The sequence below is a fragment of the Crocodylus porosus genome, unplaced genomic scaffold (assembly GCF_001723895.1).
Source record: "Crocodylus porosus isolate Cpor-Errol unplaced genomic scaffold, CroPor_comp1, whole genome shotgun sequence".
NCBI lineage: Eukaryota > Metazoa > Chordata > Crocodylia > Crocodylidae > Crocodylus > Crocodylus porosus.
The window spans coordinates 59,844,153-59,861,015 of NW_017728948.1; the positions used below are offsets into that span (position 1 = coordinate 59,844,153).

At 39.1% G+C, this 16,863-nt stretch overlaps 1 protein-coding gene across 9 annotated transcripts in view; it reads left to right on the top strand.

Annotated features, from left to right (window-relative positions):
• The window catches only part of PCM1 (pericentriolar material 1), a 74,239-nt gene that overhangs the window by 25,040 nt on the left and 32,336 nt on the right, over positions 1–16,863 (top strand). For all 9 annotated transcript variants that reach the window (XM_019552589.1, XM_019552590.1, XM_019552588.1 and 6 more), the window contains 12 exons: positions 3,690–3,891; positions 4,190–4,363; positions 5,028–5,185; positions 5,572–5,789; positions 7,334–7,479; positions 7,561–7,690; positions 9,632–9,766; positions 10,971–11,161; positions 11,470–11,676; positions 12,676–12,898; positions 13,049–13,194; positions 15,320–15,510. In XM_019552589.1, the coding sequence (XP_019408134.1) occupies positions 3,690–3,891; positions 4,190–4,363; positions 5,028–5,185; positions 5,572–5,789; positions 7,334–7,479; positions 7,561–7,690; positions 9,632–9,766; positions 10,971–11,161; positions 11,470–11,676; positions 12,676–12,898; positions 13,049–13,194; positions 15,320–15,510 (2,121 nt within the window). The remainder of the gene's footprint in view (positions 1–3,689; positions 3,892–4,189; positions 4,364–5,027; positions 5,186–5,571; positions 5,790–7,333; positions 7,480–7,560; positions 7,691–9,631; positions 9,767–10,970; positions 11,162–11,469; positions 11,677–12,675; positions 12,899–13,048; positions 13,195–15,319; positions 15,511–16,863) is intronic.

A 16,863-nucleotide genomic window follows, 5' to 3' on the forward strand; every position in this document is an offset into this window, starting at 1 on the left:
ATTTGGTGACCTGGTCATAGAAGGGCACCAGATTGGTCTGACAGGACTTGCCTCTGATGAACCTGTGTTGGTTGTCCCTAAGCATAAGCTCCTCCACTGGCCCCTTGTGGACATGTGCCAGGATAATTCTCTCAAAAAGCTTACCCAGGATTGAGGTAAGACTAACTGGCCTATAGTTTCCTGGATCCTCTTTCCTCCCTTTTTTGAAGATGGGAACCACATTGGCCCTCTCCCAGTCCTCCAGCAACACACCAGAGCACCATGAGTGCTCGTAAAGCTGTGCCAGGGGTCCCGCAATGACCTCAGCTAATTCCCTCAACACTCTGGGGTGGAGAATGTCCAGACCAGCTGATTTAAATGCATCCAGTCCCTCCAGAAGTTCCCTGACTAGATCTTCACTGACCCTTGGCCTAGGTGCGCCTCCCCTGGGGCCCGAGGGGAGCCCGGTGAGGGGGCTGATCCAGTCCCTGCTCAGGAAAATGGATGCAAAGAAGTTGTTAAATAAGTTAGCTTTGTTGTCTGGTGTGATGAGCAAATTTCCTGACGTGTCCTGCAGGGGCCCCACATTACCTGGAACCTTCTTTTTGCCCCCTTTGTATTTAAAAAAGGACTTCTTGTTGTCCTTGATCTGGGAAGCTAGTCCCAGTTCCACCTCTGCCTTGGCCTTCCTGACTGCCCCCCAGCATCCCCAAGCAACTGCAATATAGTCCTCCCTGGTGATGGCCCCTCCCTTCCATTGGGTGTGCACCTCCCTTTTAGCTAGGAGACATTCTCAGATGCTTTTGGTGAGCCATGGGGGCTTTTGCCCCCTCCTGTTCCCTTTGATCCATGTTGGGATTACCTCCCTTTGGGCTTGGAGGATCATCTCCTTAAAGAGCGACAGCTCTTCTTGGACACCTGACTCTCCTCCCCTCCGGGACCTCAGTGCCTCCCCGACTATTCTCCTTGTTGAAGTCCTCCCTCCTGAAATCTTGGGCTGCTGCCCTGCTGCAGGCCTTTGCCACCTTGCGCTGGATGGTGAATTCCAGCAGGCAGTTATCGCTGTCGCCTGTGGCCAGCACCAGGTCCAACAAGGCACCTCTCCCGGTGGGGCTGTGCACCTCCTGGGTTAGATGGAGGTCTTGCATTTTGGCTAGGAACCTATGTGAGTGGTCAGACCTGTCTGACTGCTCTTCCCAGTAGATGTCTGGGAAGTTCAGGTCACCCACGATGACCACGTCTTTTGACCTAACTACGTTTGTGAGCTGACTTAAGAATTCCTGGTCTAGCTCTTCCCCTTGGTTGGGTGGTCTGTAGTAGACGCCCACCATTAAGTCTCTTTCCCCTTGGCTGCCTTGTATTCTAAGCCAGAGCACTTCAGTGTGCTTGTCCTCTGACCCTGTGCTACTTGATGAGGATGTGGATGCCTACCTGACCAGCTTTGGTAGTCTTTGAGGTCATATACTTCCCCAAAATGCTGCTTATGCACATCCTGTTTTAGGGCATATATATACACATGCAGAAATAGTTCCACCTCTATATAGGTGGCATTTTCAGGACTTAGACAAACATGTTGATGGCCAAATCTGGCTGTGGTGTCCAGAGAACAATGTTGTTATTCTGTATCTACTGGGAAAGCACTGTGGAACTGCAGCTTCTGATGAAGAAAATCCTTTGACTGATCAGCATGCTTGTGTTTCAGGTGGTATTTCCAAGGTGGCTCCTGCTTTCTGAGATGGCCAGTATTGATACTTTTTACTTTAATCTGCAAAACAAAGAAAACACATTTTCAGGCAGGGAAAGTACCTTGAATATATATATTCAAAATATATCTCAACATTCATGACGTGGAGCTGTCAAAAAACAAAGGATTAAACTAGAATTTACCAAGAGGTTTTAACTTCTCAAAGTGTGGAAATAGATGTAGTTTTATATGTAGTCACCTTAAATTTGGGGGGGTTTTTTTGTTTTTTTTTTAAGTGAAATTTAACATCTTGTCCATTCTTCTCTAGTATTTAGAACGTTACTGACAATAATGAAACCTATTAGGAATTTTCTGTTTGGGAAATGGATAAAAAGGAGCATAAAAAAGTCAGTAGTGGAATTTATCATGGGAGAAACATCTGAGAAGAATGTTTAGCAATTGCATTTTCATGGAGGGCTACAGCTGTAGTGGGGGTATAAGTACAAAATAATTTCCTCTAATTCTGTAACTGAATAGATCTTCCGTATCCCCCTGGAAACGGGAGATGGAAACTACTGTTCCTTTGCAATGACTGGAGAGGGGTAGAATCTTTAAACCTACCAGTGAGGGGCTTATTTCAGGTAGGTTTAGGAATAGGGTTTGCTCTTAGAAATTACAGGTGCTAAATGAGCTGGTTTTATGCATTATACAAGGGTATTACTTGCTGATTTATCTGGTGGACTCGGTCAACTATTTGTAACCTTCTAATCAGATATAAATAATCTCCCAGTTATGTGTCTGCTTAGACTTTTTTAATCTTTGCATTTGGACCTCTATAAAATGAACACCTGAATGTCCATTAACACTTTTAGAATGTTACAGAATACATGTGTAAGGAGCTGAGGATACAGCCTTTGACAAATAATTGATGCTAGCTTGGTGGGTGATGTTACTTTGGGAGGAAACCTGTAATTACAGATTAGCAAAATATTATTGTTAGTCTAGACTCCCATCTGTATATATTCTAGTTTAATTCTGTTTATTCTTTGAAGAATCAGATGACTGAACTCGCAATACGTTCTTATACAGAGGAATATTACTGATTAGATTCAGTATAATCTCTTTATTTGCTGACATATTGTAAGTGTTTTGATCTATAAGCTCATCGAGAAAGTGTTTAAAATGAGCAACACAAAGCTTCTTTTTTTTTTTATGCTTACCATATTTATTCAAATCCAAGACAAGGTTTCTTCCCCATTTAACCCTGGGGAGGAAGGATAGGATGGACAGGGGAGGGAAGCCCCTTGTCTTGGATTTGAGTACAAGGAAACTGAATGAGTCCACCCTAGCCGGGGTGAGAGCCACATAGCTGCCTGTTGCATCCTGCTATATGTCCCCCAACCCTCCACTTTAGCTTCCAGCTCCAGTCCAGGGCACAGAACATATGCCTGGGCTGGCCCCCAGCCCAGCCATATGCAGGTGTTTCATTTTCCATGTATAGAATCTAATTATTGGGGGTTTCCATTTAAATGCAGAGTTGTCTTGGATTAAGGTAAATAAGATGATATTTGAAAGTTTTGTGAAATTAATAGAACAGTTCATATTTGTGTGTGGGTTAGGGAGAAGTTGGTGACAGTATTGCAGAATAAAGTTTTATAAGGTTTCCAACAGCACATACATATTTAATTCAAAATCAATATGTACATTTTATTTTGAACTTTTTATAAGACACTGTAATGGCATCTAAATAAAATGATGCATGAGCCTACGCTTCATTGTATACAAAGGCATGGATCAGAATCGTATTTTGCTTTAGTTTTTTGAGATGAATGAGGTTGAAACTTTTAATATGTACAAATCTTAAGGTTACTAGCATTGTAATTTTTTATGGAGTTAGGGCCTTAAGCTTATGTTTTATTGCATGCACAAATTTTTATATTTGTTTTTATGTAAACCAAAAATGAAGGTTAATTTTATTCGATTTTTTTCTTAGTCAAGTGTCCCATTACTTATCTTTTTTTTGTAGTTTTTCCTGCTTCTGGCTCTCCTCAAAGGAGTATTGATCAAAGAAGTACAACTTCAGCTGCTTCTGCTCCTGTGGGTATAGTAACTGTTGTCAATGGAGATTCCAACAGCCTAGCATCATCTGCTCCATATCCTCCTGACTCCATAGCTTCTCAGAATGAGAGTGAAGAAGATGAGAATCTGAACCCATCAGAAAAACTTCAGTAATATTTATATATTTTTAAACAAATTTCACTTTTGTGTTTTGCTAGATAATTGCTTTTACAAATGATTTTTGTTTTTCCTAAATGGCCTTTTTAAAGATCTAGATAACAAGAAAGAATGGAACTTATTAAGAAAACTTGGTTAGCTACTGCTTATTGTTTCCTGTGAAACAGCCCAAATTAACTGAGAGTTTGATAAACCTTACTGCTTATATTTATTTCTTCAGAGGTGTTCTATAAAGAACAGCATGCTATATTTAGGTCTGCTAACTAGATGACTTCTGTGCTTTACTTCCAGGAAACTGAATGAAGTTCGCAAGAGACTGAATGAATTGCGTGAATTAGTTCACTACTATGAACAGACATCTGATATGATGACAGATGCTGTGAATGAAAATACTAAGGAGGAGGAAACGGAGGAATCAGAATGCGATTCTGACCATGAAAATCCACAACCTGTTACTAATATTAGGTTACAATCTTTTTATTTTGTTTACATTTTTAAATTTATGGCCTTAGCTGCTGTATTTTCTTCATGCAACATGAATAACCATGTGTCACTTAGTACTGTGGTTAAATTTGGACTTTAACTCTAGTTTATCAGTCTGTCAGCTTGGTCCTTCTAAAAATGGTGGGATTTGAAATGTGCCTAAAGTGATAAATCTAGTCTAGAGTACTGGGTCAAAAGAAATAAGACTAGGTTTGCATGATAGCGTATCCTGTCAACAATATCTTTCGTTTTACAGAAAGGGGATTTCAGCCTGAGTACACAGGTGCAGATTATTTCACAGGAAACTTAATCCCAAATCATGTAAGGTGTTATAAATGTGAACCAGGTACTCTGAATGCCACCTGCAAAACAATGTGTGGGTATTGTTTTGAAAGAGGATGTGTACTGTTGTAAACTGGTTCTTGTCCATAACAAACGTACGAGCCATTGCATTGACCTGGTGCCTGATGTTGGAGTAATTGTTTTGAATGTACCTTTATACCATCCATTTGTCGTGTTTGGTACTCTTAATCCAAAATGGTTGAAGTTGAAAATCCACTTGCTAATCTTTTAATGCATATCTTATTCTGTATTTTTAAAGTTTTAATGGACTGAGAACTGATACATGGTTAATGTTTCTCCGCAGAAACCCTCAGGGAATTGGTAGCTGGGGTGAAATGAACAGCAATTCCAATATACAATGTGGAACTAATAATAGAGATGGAAGACACTTAAATATTGACTGTGAAATAAATAATCGGTCTGCTGCTAACATAAGGACTCTAAACATGGCTTCAGCTTTAGGTATGCTTTAAAATAATCCAATATTTGATTATTTTTCTAAATAAAGATGATATGTTTGGGGAGAGTATTGCTTAATTATTTAGGCCTTCTTTTTTAATGGTAATATTTGAGAATGTAAAATAAATTCTGTGTAGCCCAGTATTCTACATGTAGCGGTAGCAAGTAACGGATGTTTTGGAGAAAGAGTATAAGAAACAAGTGTTCTCTAGTGATTGATCCTGTTGCACTCTCCAAGTTACTAGTAATCATAGGATGTTCTAAACTCGAGGTTACATTTCAGAGCTTTCTGGGTTTAATATCTCTTTATGGATAAGTGGTCCCTAATTGTTTTTATCCCATTTATGTATGTCTGCATTATTGATGCATCCCCCCCCTCTTCTCTTCAGACTGCCATAATAGGGAAGATGGCAAAGGTATTGATGTTCCACAAGGTGAAGAGGATGAAGCTGAAGAGGACGCAGCCAGTGAAGCTTCTTTATCTAGCCATAGAAGCAGCCTAGTAGATGATGCTGCTGGAGATGCTGAATTTGAACAGAAGATCAATAGACTTATAGCTGCGAAGCAGAAACTTAGACAGTTGCAAACTCTTGTTGCTATGGTTCAGGTATTTTTACAAAAATAATCATATTAAAGTGATATTTTTAAAGGCTTTTGTATGTATGAATGGAACTGGAATCTACTGAAAGCCTTTAAAGTGTGCATTAGAAATACAAATTTATAATATGTTTAGAAGAATACTAAGGTCATTAATACCCCCAAAAAATTCCCTGATTTATCACAGTGAATGGCTAAAGTAAAAAATGAAAATTCATCTACTTTGGTGCGGGGTATAGAAGATATTAATAAAATCAGTCACTTCTGAATTAAACTGTTCTGTTTTTTCCAAGTCACTGTGGTGGAAGAAGTGTTCAGGTTTTTTGTTTGTTTGTTTTTAGAAATAAGACATTTTTAATAGATCTATGGATAAAGTTTTGTAAAAAGCTTTTATTATGATGTTTAATGGTTCAAGGAGAAGCTGCCAGTGTCAGTTTTTCAACTTTTTTTACTGTTTTGAATTTTCTCTCACTGGTTTGAATGTTTTTACATTCTCAGTTTGATTGTATTGGCACTACTTCAAATAATCTACTGTTCATTCAAAAGACATATTAAAAAAATTGTACATCATGTACATGTAAAGGGAACTGAGATTTATGTACTTACTTACTGTTTAAAGGTGTTTATCTGAAAAATCAAGATGTAAATTAAAATTTGAAAGAAATGAAATTTCCGTTGATGTACACGCTACTGCTTAATTGTAGAGATGCTGAACAGCTACTTAACTAGTTTAAATTATGTGACTGTGATTTGGTACTAGTGCTCTTTGTGATCACTGTAGATCATAGAAGGGTAGGGCTATAAGGAACCTCAGGTGGGCATCTAGTTCAGCCCCCTGAATAAACCATCCCAGTCATGTTTGTCTAAGATACTTAAACTCCAGCCATAGATATTGTACAGATACTTTACAGTGCTTGAATCCCCCTTTTGTGGTTTGCAGCTTGTTAGTTACTCAAGTACAGAGATTTACGTATGCAATAAGGGTATTTTGTGCAGCAAGATAATTTTTTTGGCTTCTGTAATCGCTCTACTTTAGTTTGACAGATTTGTGATGTTTATGATTAAATCGAAAAGCCCTGTTCTCATGTAAGATGGAAATACCAGGAAGCCTACCTGCTGTCTCTCCCTCCTCCCCTCCCTCTCCCCCAAATAAAACCAAAGCCAACCTACTTGGGGAACATGTAGGGTGACTGTTTTAAAACATTGACTACTGTGGGATCAAGTTTGTTTCTATTCATAGGAATTTTTCCATGACCTTCATGGGAGTGAAATTTGTATACAAAATTTCTCTCTTCCCTTTTTAATTCTATTCCTCTAACTCTTTTGTGGTCATAGTTTTACCAATGAATTTGTTTCAGTTTATAAATCACTGGCTATATGCCCATAACCAAACTGGCCATGCTCTTCTGCTATAGACTATATTTTTATATTAAAAATATAGTCTTAAAGTACCTCAGACAAAGCTTTCCAAGCTGCTTACATTTTGACAGAATATATTTTATGCTTGTGCCTAAAATTTTTGAAGACCTACTGTCTGACCTGCTGCTGTTGCAGGATGATGACACTGAACCAGAAACAGCTACTGCTGCTGTGTCTAACATGGGTGACTTCTTCTTGGGTGATGTTGAGGAGGCAAAGCATCAACCAAACAACATCCGTGCTAACACCAATAAGGATGTAGGACTTAATGAAAAAGCAAGGTACATCTTTTCTAGTGATTCTAAAAGGTCACAATTTCAGTAAATTTCTTGCTGAATAATATACAGATTGTCTTGTTATAGAGAGAAATTCTATGAGGCTAAACTTCAGCAGCAGCAGCGAGAACTTAAACAACTACAGGAAGAAAGGAGGAAGCTGATTGAGATTCAAGAGGAAATTCAGGTTTTGCAGAAGGCTTGTCCTGATCTTCAAGTATGTAGAATATGCTGTTTCACAGACTGAAATGAATATTGGGCAGAAAGATGTTGAATGTATTCAACATAAGTGGATTTTCTAGTATAAACATTGGATATAGAATTTTAAGTTGGTTTTTTTTTTTTTTTTTTTTTTTTTTGTATACGCTTACACTTTTCAGTCTAAGTTTGTAGCTTTGTTGAAAGTGAGAGAGAATCCATGTGATCAGAAAGACCTTGTATGCATCCCTGCTGATTTTTAAAACCTCACTAAAATTTCTTCATCTAACCTGTAAGTTGAGCACTATAGCATTTCTTCTAGAAAGTTACAGTCTTCTTTTTCTAGACTTCAAGAAATGGAAAAATCTGCCTAATGCCTACATTAGTTATTCAAGTGATAAATTAGTTGGACTAGTTAAATACTTCCATCTTGTCTCACTTTTTTTTGTTTAGTCTTGAATTTCAAACATTGGATAGCAAAACTTTTTACTTGATTAAAGAGTCATGTGTTTGTTTGCTCTGGATTTATGACCCAGATGCCTTGTTTTGAGTGAATCCAAACCCTCAGATCAATGACTTTTTTTAATTCGATACTAGGCAAATGTTATTGGTACACAGAGTGATAGCAGATAAGAGTAAATCAGGCAACACAAACCAACCCTTCCCCCCGCCCTCAATTCTGTATCTACCAGTTCCAGGGTTCAGAGGGAAGGTACATTTGGCTAGTATGTAAGCTTCACCCTGTGGTTCTTTCTTGATTATCAGCTGTCTTGGAGATTGAGGGCTGAGGCCCATCAGCCCTAGTGGGACCGTTGAGATGGGCTGGTGGTGCGCCCTCTGTCCATGGTGGCCTTGGGTTCCTCCCTCCCCCCCCTTGCAGGGGGGATGGGACCTTTTGCTGCTCTGAAATCCCTCCTTTTGTTTTCTTTCTCCTCTGACTTTTTATTCCCAGGTACCATTGGTGGGTTTCCCTGTGGTCGTCCATGCCGTCCACATTCTGTTGTGTTAGCATATTCCTTTGTACAAACCCATCACACGCACACACCTTAATTTGGTCACTTACCAGTGTCTTGATTTGGGCATGTCTGGCCTCCTAATTTGGTCTGTACACCAAAACTGGAAATTCCAGCAGCTTTGCAGCTGGTCACTGTGACCTAGTGCCAACACAGCAAGCCTATTTTTTTGTTATGTATTTTCAAGGAATACTGTGGTACATGTCTTCAGTTTCCCTAGCCTGTTTGTCTGCTGGCTTCCCTCTCCAAGGCTAAGAATGTAAAGCTTGGTTACAAGGAGGCTTTAGGAACCAATTAACCCTTGCTGCTCCCCAGAACCATTGTTTTAATTCATATGTACTTTACCTACAAGCCAATTTTTAAAAGCAAACCCCTAAATATCATTTTCTAGCCATCAATGTTATATGAATCTTCCTCTTTACTATATTTGTGGACCATAATCAAGTCATTTTTTTAACCTTCTCTGGGATGAAATCAATTTTAAAAATACAATCATGCTTTTTAAATCTTCCTATAACACAAGTTTCACAAGACTCAAAGAGCTGAAACTTTCTGGATAAAATTTAGGTTTTTTTTTTTTTCCTGAATTAAAAAGACTAAAATTGGACTTGGTTTTGGAATGATCTCCCTGAAGTCATATACACGAGGATATTATCACCTTCCTACTTCTACATGTTAGTTCCTTCCTTTGAAGTTACAAGGATCACTTTAATAGCCTTGGGTACATTATTATCATCCTAAGAATGCATGGTCAGTGGGTTATCTGACTGGACTTTAGGGTTTGGCTTGGTTTTAGTTTTGTTCTTGGGGAAGGAGCAGTTGCATTTCAGGAAGTCTAAGATCTGTTACAAATGTTAATGTGTCCATTAACCATAAATAGAGATTACAGAAAGCAAGAACTTCTGGTATTTTTCTTTTAATAATTCTTTTTACTTTTTTTCTTTCAGTTGTCAGCTAGCATGGGGAATTGCCCAGCCAATAGACAGACTTCCCCTGCTACTTCAACACCAGCCATTAATGAAAATAGTGCAGCTGGCAAGCCTGTACTTCAGCATGAGGACTCCATATCAGTGGGCAATGAGGTGCTTGACATTTGTGACTAGTTTGTGAACCAGTAAAGTGTTCAAATAGAATAAAGTGTTCAAGATAGAAATGTTCAAGATATTTTAATTTTTTTTTCAATATTTTTAATTAAAAGTACTTTAGTGAGATGGGGAATGAAATAGCTGAGTTGTATCATGGGGTTGGAAGGCACTTCAAGGATTATCTTGTGTAACGGCACAAATGCAAAATGTGCCATTACTAAATGATTCTGCATAGGAGGCTAAGCACCCCAGCATAATGCTCAAATCACCATGCTGTGGGTCGGGCATTATTCTTCCCTCTTAACACTCCTTTTGATGCTGGTGCTTTGCAAGATTTGTGGGGCCAGAACAAGTCAAGCAAGACGTTAGAACACTGAAAATAGGTGGTGATTAAGTTGAGTGTTAAATGGACAAGACATTCTAAGAATAATGTTGATGTATACAAGAAGTGTGTACTAGGTTGTATTCTTCACACCCTCCTTATCTCTTTAAATTTTAAGGTATCTGGGACAGGTGTCATTTCCTACATATTTTTAGAGCCTTTCCTTATTGGAGCTTCTCCACTATAAAGCAAACAATAATTGTGCTTTTGTTCATAGAGGATAAGGTCAGATGGTCAGAAAGCACAAGACTGAGCCAATTCAATCCTCACAGGTTTAGCCTAAGCTGGGTAGATTGAACCAATAAGCAAGCGAACAGACATTCATTTTTGATTCTGGAAATGCAGCCACATGCCTGCAGCGGCCCAGGCTAGCCGCTGGGGGCACTGGAACACACCTCCCTACTCTGCTGGAACAGACAGCTTGGAACAAGGCTAGCCCACCCATCCTGGTGGAGTGGGGGTTGTGGGAGAGGAGCAAAGCATCATGGCACTCTGGGGGACTGTGAGTTAACTTGAATCTCGAGGGGATCTGGAGCAGAAGTTCCATCCAGATTTATGTTAAACTGGTTTCAGCCATTTTAAAAGTGGTTTATGTGTGCTGAACTTCCGTTAATACATATTTGAAGCGGTATCCAATCACTTATAGTGGTTTATATATAATTTCTGTCCCTAGCCTGTCAGAAGCAAATGCTACACTTTGTACTACAAGCATGACAGTTTGTAGTATAGGGTTATTTTTAGTTCATTTGTGTTTGTTAATTTCTTTTGGGAATATTTGTTTTAAATGAAGCTGAAAATCAAACCTTTCATTTCAAATAGTTGTGGTCAGAGATGCTTAGACATGAGATTTCAAGAGAAGAGCTACGACAGAGAAGAAAGCAACTTGAAGCTTTAATGGCTGAACATCAGAGGAGGAGAGATCTGGCAGAAAATACATCTACTGTTGCTGCATCTCTTAGAAGTGATGGATCAGAAGCTCAATGTACTCCTCAACAAAGTAGGACAGAAAAGTAAGAACATAAGTCATACATTTTTTTTAAATCTTCTTTTTGCCCTCTGAAAGTTGGAAATACTTTAGTGTTATTGTTGAAGAGAAGTGGGGAAAGGCTTTTCAAATTAAACAGAGCTAAAATTAAAAAGAAACTAGAATTTACTATTTTCTCGTGGGCACTAGGTGTGAAATTTTAAGAGAGAGTGTCAGTTTTAATCTCGTCGCCTACAAAACAAAATTAGTTGTTGATATTGCATTTGCTCCTGAAATAAGTGATTTTTGTTGTTATTTTACCATCATTTTCAAAGTTATTTCTTTCATTGCTAGAACAATGGCTACATGGGGAGGCTCTACACAGTGTGCTCTAGATGAAGAGGATGGAGATGAAGATGGTTATCTTTCTGATGGACTTGCTCAGGCAGAGGAAGAGGAGGAAGAGGATGAACAAGAGTCTAGTTCTAATGGAAACTTCTCTATGTATCCCCATAACAACACTAATCCAGGTCCATATTGTGTTAAGGAAAATAAAGAGAGGTTAGTTGTATTATTGACTAATATCAGCATAACATTAAATGTAAGTTTTTAACAAAGAAATCTGTTGTGTTTTTGTGACTTTGTATTGAATAATTTGCTGTAACGGTTCATCATGGCTAAGTACAGACAGTCAAAAAGCTTGAGGCTGAATTGATTCAGTGTTTGCAGGTTAGTCTAAGTTACATAGACTGAACCAAATAGTGAACAGAGATTCCTGTCTGATTCTGGAAAAGCAGCCTGCAGTAGCACAGACCAGAAACCAGGCAGTGCTAGAGCACACCTCCCTGAAGCAGACAGCAAGGGCCAAGGCTAGCCTGCCCACCATACAAGGGGAGGGGTTTGTGGGGGAGGGACCACAGCATCCTGGGATACTAGGGTACTGTGAGTTAACTTGAATCAGGAGGGGATCTGGGACAGAAGTTCCATAAACTGGTTTGACCTAAATGAGTTAAGTCTGGTATTACATGCATCCAGGCTTATTTTAAACTCATTCTGGCTTATGTGCACTGAACTTCTGTTGCCGATGTGAACTGGTTTTCAATTACTTACGTGGATTTATGTGCAACTTCTGTCCCTAGCCCATGTGTCTGAGAGGCTTGTAGCTAGTTCAGAACCCAGCAACATTTACGAGTAGTTTGAAATACTCCTTTTAATTTGTGTACATTATTATTGGATTTAGTCTGCTGTCAAACTTCCTGTTAATCTAGTTTTAAGCCCTTCTCAAGTTTACTGTGCCTGTACTAGTCCTGAGTAATTTAAAGATTGTTCAATTTCTACCCTCCCCTTCTCCTTCTCTCCCCCCCCCGGTCAGACCAAAAATGTAAATACTTAAAGGAGTATGGCTTCTTTGGCATAAGATAAACTAAAACTGATGGTGGTGGTTATTAATTGTGACAAGCTTACATAAAACTAAAGTATCAATCCTTTCTAGTTAAAAACTTCATTTTAGGTTTTTTCTTGTGTGTGTAAACTTCTCTCTTCACGCTCCTTTTTCCTTAGATGGAAGAACCGCCGCCCTCTTTCAGCAGATGGGAATTATCGTCCGTTAGCTAAAGCAAGGCAACAGCAGAATATTAGCATGCGGCGGCAAGAAAACCTTCGGTGGATGTCTGAACTCTCTTATGTGGAGGAAAAAGAACAATGGCGAGAGCAGATTAACCAGCTGAAGAAACAGCTTGAATTTAGCATCAATATTTGCCAGACCTTGATGCAGGATCAGCAAGTAAGATATCAAAAGCACTTTTTATGTAGAGTAATGATAGAACAGAATATATTTTCTTTTGAAGCTGTTACTTCATGCTTTTTCCAGGAATAATTTCAGCTATGATTTGAGAAGGTTCCTGCCATTACTTTTTTGCTTTCTTTTCCACAGACCCTCTCTTGTCTGCTGCAAACTCTGCTTACAAGCCCTTACAGTGTAATGCCTAGTAATGTTGCATCTCCACAAGTACACCTTATAATGCACCAGTTAAACCAATGCTATACTCAGCTGACCTGGCAACAGAATAATGTTCAGAGGTAAGCTGTCTTTTATCTTGTATTTATTAAAGACTTTTTCTAATGGTTAAATTGAAAAGAATCAAGAACAAGAGAAATCTTGCTTCTCTGGTACATTAAAGCAGACTGAGTATTGTACCACTTTTAAAAATCTTTCTTCTCAGCTGAACCTGTAAACATATGCAGGACATTTAAATCTAGTTTAGAGCAACTGTTATAACTGTTAAGGTCCAGAAATGAAAACTTTTTTTCACAGGAAGCAAGATTATAAGGTAAGCCATTTTACCTTCAAACATAAGATACGCCTGTCAATGTGGATAATATTGCATAGAAAAATTGTTCTTTTTGCATGTTTTTATAAAGTTGCGGGCTTGTTTCCCAAGACAGCTGATGCACTTCAGTCTATAGGTGTTGCTTGGAATTGTTGTCCCATAGATCCCAGCCACTTCTAGGACTTCAGAGGCCCACAGGTGCTGCAGGGGACTTCCAGGGTACATGTCCATAAGCAGAGAACAAGGGAACCCTCATGAGGGCTTCCCATTCTGCCCTCCCTCCACCATATCCTTACTTCCTGACCCAGGGTGCAGCACCATGAAACACGTGCCCCAGGGAATCTCCCTGCAAGAAATCCCTGGTACAGGTTTTCCTTACTTTATGCTGTACATGTGTTCCTGGAATACGGCGCATAACTCGAATTCACATAAAGGGAACCCACCTTACAATGTAACAAATAAGGATATGTTTCAAAACCGTGACTGTACTGACCCCCAGACCCATTTCTACAAAACAATGTTGGTACTTACCAACAGCAGATAGTACACACAAGCACAGGGTAGTAGTGAATATTTAGTTGGTGTGAAGAGGGTGGTGAAGGGTGTTAAAGTTAGTGAAGTTCTCTTGCACTTCATTGATAGGCCAGCGAGAGGGGTAGGAGATAAGCTAGTGGGATGCTTAGAAGCCATTATAGGGATGGCAACTACAAAAACGAGTGTCGCAGACAACTGGAAAGGAGCACAGATTTACACAGGAGACTATATTTTGTTGCACGTCACTCCCACAATGCACTGTACAACGCAGCTGACTGCGGGCCTCCACCACACTGATCAGATAGGAGTGAATTTACCTTGCATATAATGAATTTGGTATAAAAAGGGTCATTGCATAAAAGCGAATTCTCACATACAGAGCCTGCATAAAATGAGGGAAACGTACACTTTTCATACTGCTGCATCCCATGTCTACAAGTGAGGGACTCCATAGGAGTTCCCCTGCTTGCAGATATGCACTCCAGAAATACCCCTGCAGGCATGGAATGGGGAGGGAAGCAGGGAACTGGGTTTTCCTGCTCTGTGCCTGTAGGGGAACTCCTGGGGTGTGCATCTGCAAGTGTGGAGTGAGGAAGCCCATGGAGTTCCCTGCTCTACACTTACAGGAGCTAGCTCCAGGTCAGGGCCAGGTGCATCGGGCCATTATCACACAGGATCAGGCCTCTGAAGCCCCAAGAATGCCTGCCTCAGGTGAGTGGAGAGTGTAGGGAGCCACAGGCTGCCTGCATTCTTGTGTTGCGTTCAAACAAATGCCTGCTGAGAAAAATGGTACAAGCTATTAATATGAATTGTCACGGCCACAGTGTTGGACAGTTGTGGAACAACAAGAAAGGTGGAAATCAGCTTTCTTGAGTTTTCTGCCTCCGTAACTTGCAGCAGCACAGGGGCAATGCCTTTTTCCACAGTTAGAAAATATTTAAGGTTGCAAAGATGACCATAAATCCATCTGTTTGTTCATCAGTCCTATGCCTGAATGAAACAGAAACCATGTGGCAAGAAAAAATATTACAGTATCATGTAACTGCTAACTGTTACAATTCATGCAGACATGGGAGTAGATTATTTTAACCCAAACAAGATAGTTTGTTACAAGACAAGTTTACAAAGTTTTGTTCACACAATTTTTTACTGGTATGGCAGACTACCATTACTCCTATTTTGTGTATTCAGAATTGCTACAGGAAGAAAATCTATTGGTTTTATTAAAAGTGTTATTCTTGGATGTATCTATCTAGAATGTAACATGTATAGGCAAGACAACTTGAACTGCAGTTTCTGCAAGGTATTGTTCAGTTTTCAATGTTTTTGCCTTTTTGTAGGTTGAAGCAAATGCTAAATGATCTTATGCGCCAACAAGAACAGCAGCAGGAGAAGCCACAAAGGAAGGAAAGAGGAAGCAGTGCACCACCACCTCCATCACCTACTATATTTTGTCCTTTCAGTTTTCCTCCACAACCTATGAATCTGTTTAATATACCAGGATTTACTAATTTTTCTTCTTTTACACCAGGTATTTCTGGAAATATAAAGGGGATTGCCAAATACAATGGTTTAATATAAAGATTACATAAATGTTACTTGATTCTTGTGTTGTGTGTTAAGAGATTGTTAAAAATGCTGCTTCAAAGTAAGTTCTTCCTTTCTGTCTTCTCTCTAGTTCCACTCCTGACATAATTAATCATAGCCCATGTAGAACTGCTAATGTTCTGATTTCCCTTCCTTTCTCCAAGCAATTTTTTTTTTTTGGCTCAAGGAAAGGGCCCAGACACTTCTGAATGAACCTGTCTTCTCCTAGCAAATGGTAGCAAATATTTGCTGCTTAGAAGTAGTAAATCCATTTTGATTTCAGTATTAAGGGTCAGACTCCTTTCAGGAAATGAGAAAGAGAAGTTAGTGTTGGTGTTGGTGTTGGATTTACCATCGTAGTGCTGATATTTGAAGTCTTTCGCATCAAATATACCAGAAGCAGTGTTAAAATGAGCTTCTACATGAGATCCTGCTAATGTTTTTGAAGAATGCCTTTTTTCTGGGGATTGAGTGAATTCATTATTTGTCTTGCTACTAAGATTACTAGTGCTTGTTTAGAATTGAGAGCTCTAGTAATAGCCATTAACTTTTCAGTTGCTACTAACTAGATATGTAGTGTAACTATTTGCTTAAGAATGAAGGAGTTTTTTAAATCATTACCAATCACACAAATTACATATGCCTTCTGTTCAATAACACTTGTTTATTTATAAAACCTTTTTTTGTTAAATTAGATTTGTTACCCAAATCTTTTACAATATTCCTGTTTCAGTGAAGGCAACAAATACCTAGTTTTTAGTTTTGTGTTTAAACAGTTCATTCAGAGACGCAAGTGGCACAGTAGATTAATTGTGAGCTACTAATATAAATATCATAAAATTCACTGAACTTTACTTGCACTGAATTCTGTGCCTTCTGGCTTTTTGTATTAAGAATTTGCCCTTATTTCAGTCAGCAATGGCATATCAGCAGAGTGGTTTTTGTCAGGACAAACTTAATATAGATCAGTAATTGTCAGCCAGAGTGCCAGGGCATGCTGGGGTGCTGCCAGATAGTTGAAGGTGTGAAGAGATAGATCAAGTTTAGTTTAGTCCCTGCCTGGATGATTCCCCCACCCTTTACTTAAAGAGGTAAGCACTGTAATACATAAATTAGTTTTGGAAATTGGGTGCCACTTAATTCACAAAAGTTTTATGAAGAGGTACCATGAGTTCAGTGAGGGGTGCCTCAAGTCCAAAAAAGGTGGAGAAATATTGATGTAGATTAAAGTTGAAAGAATGTGTCCTCAAGATATGTGTAAAACTGTACTCGATAAAAATGGCAGCTTTCCTCTTCT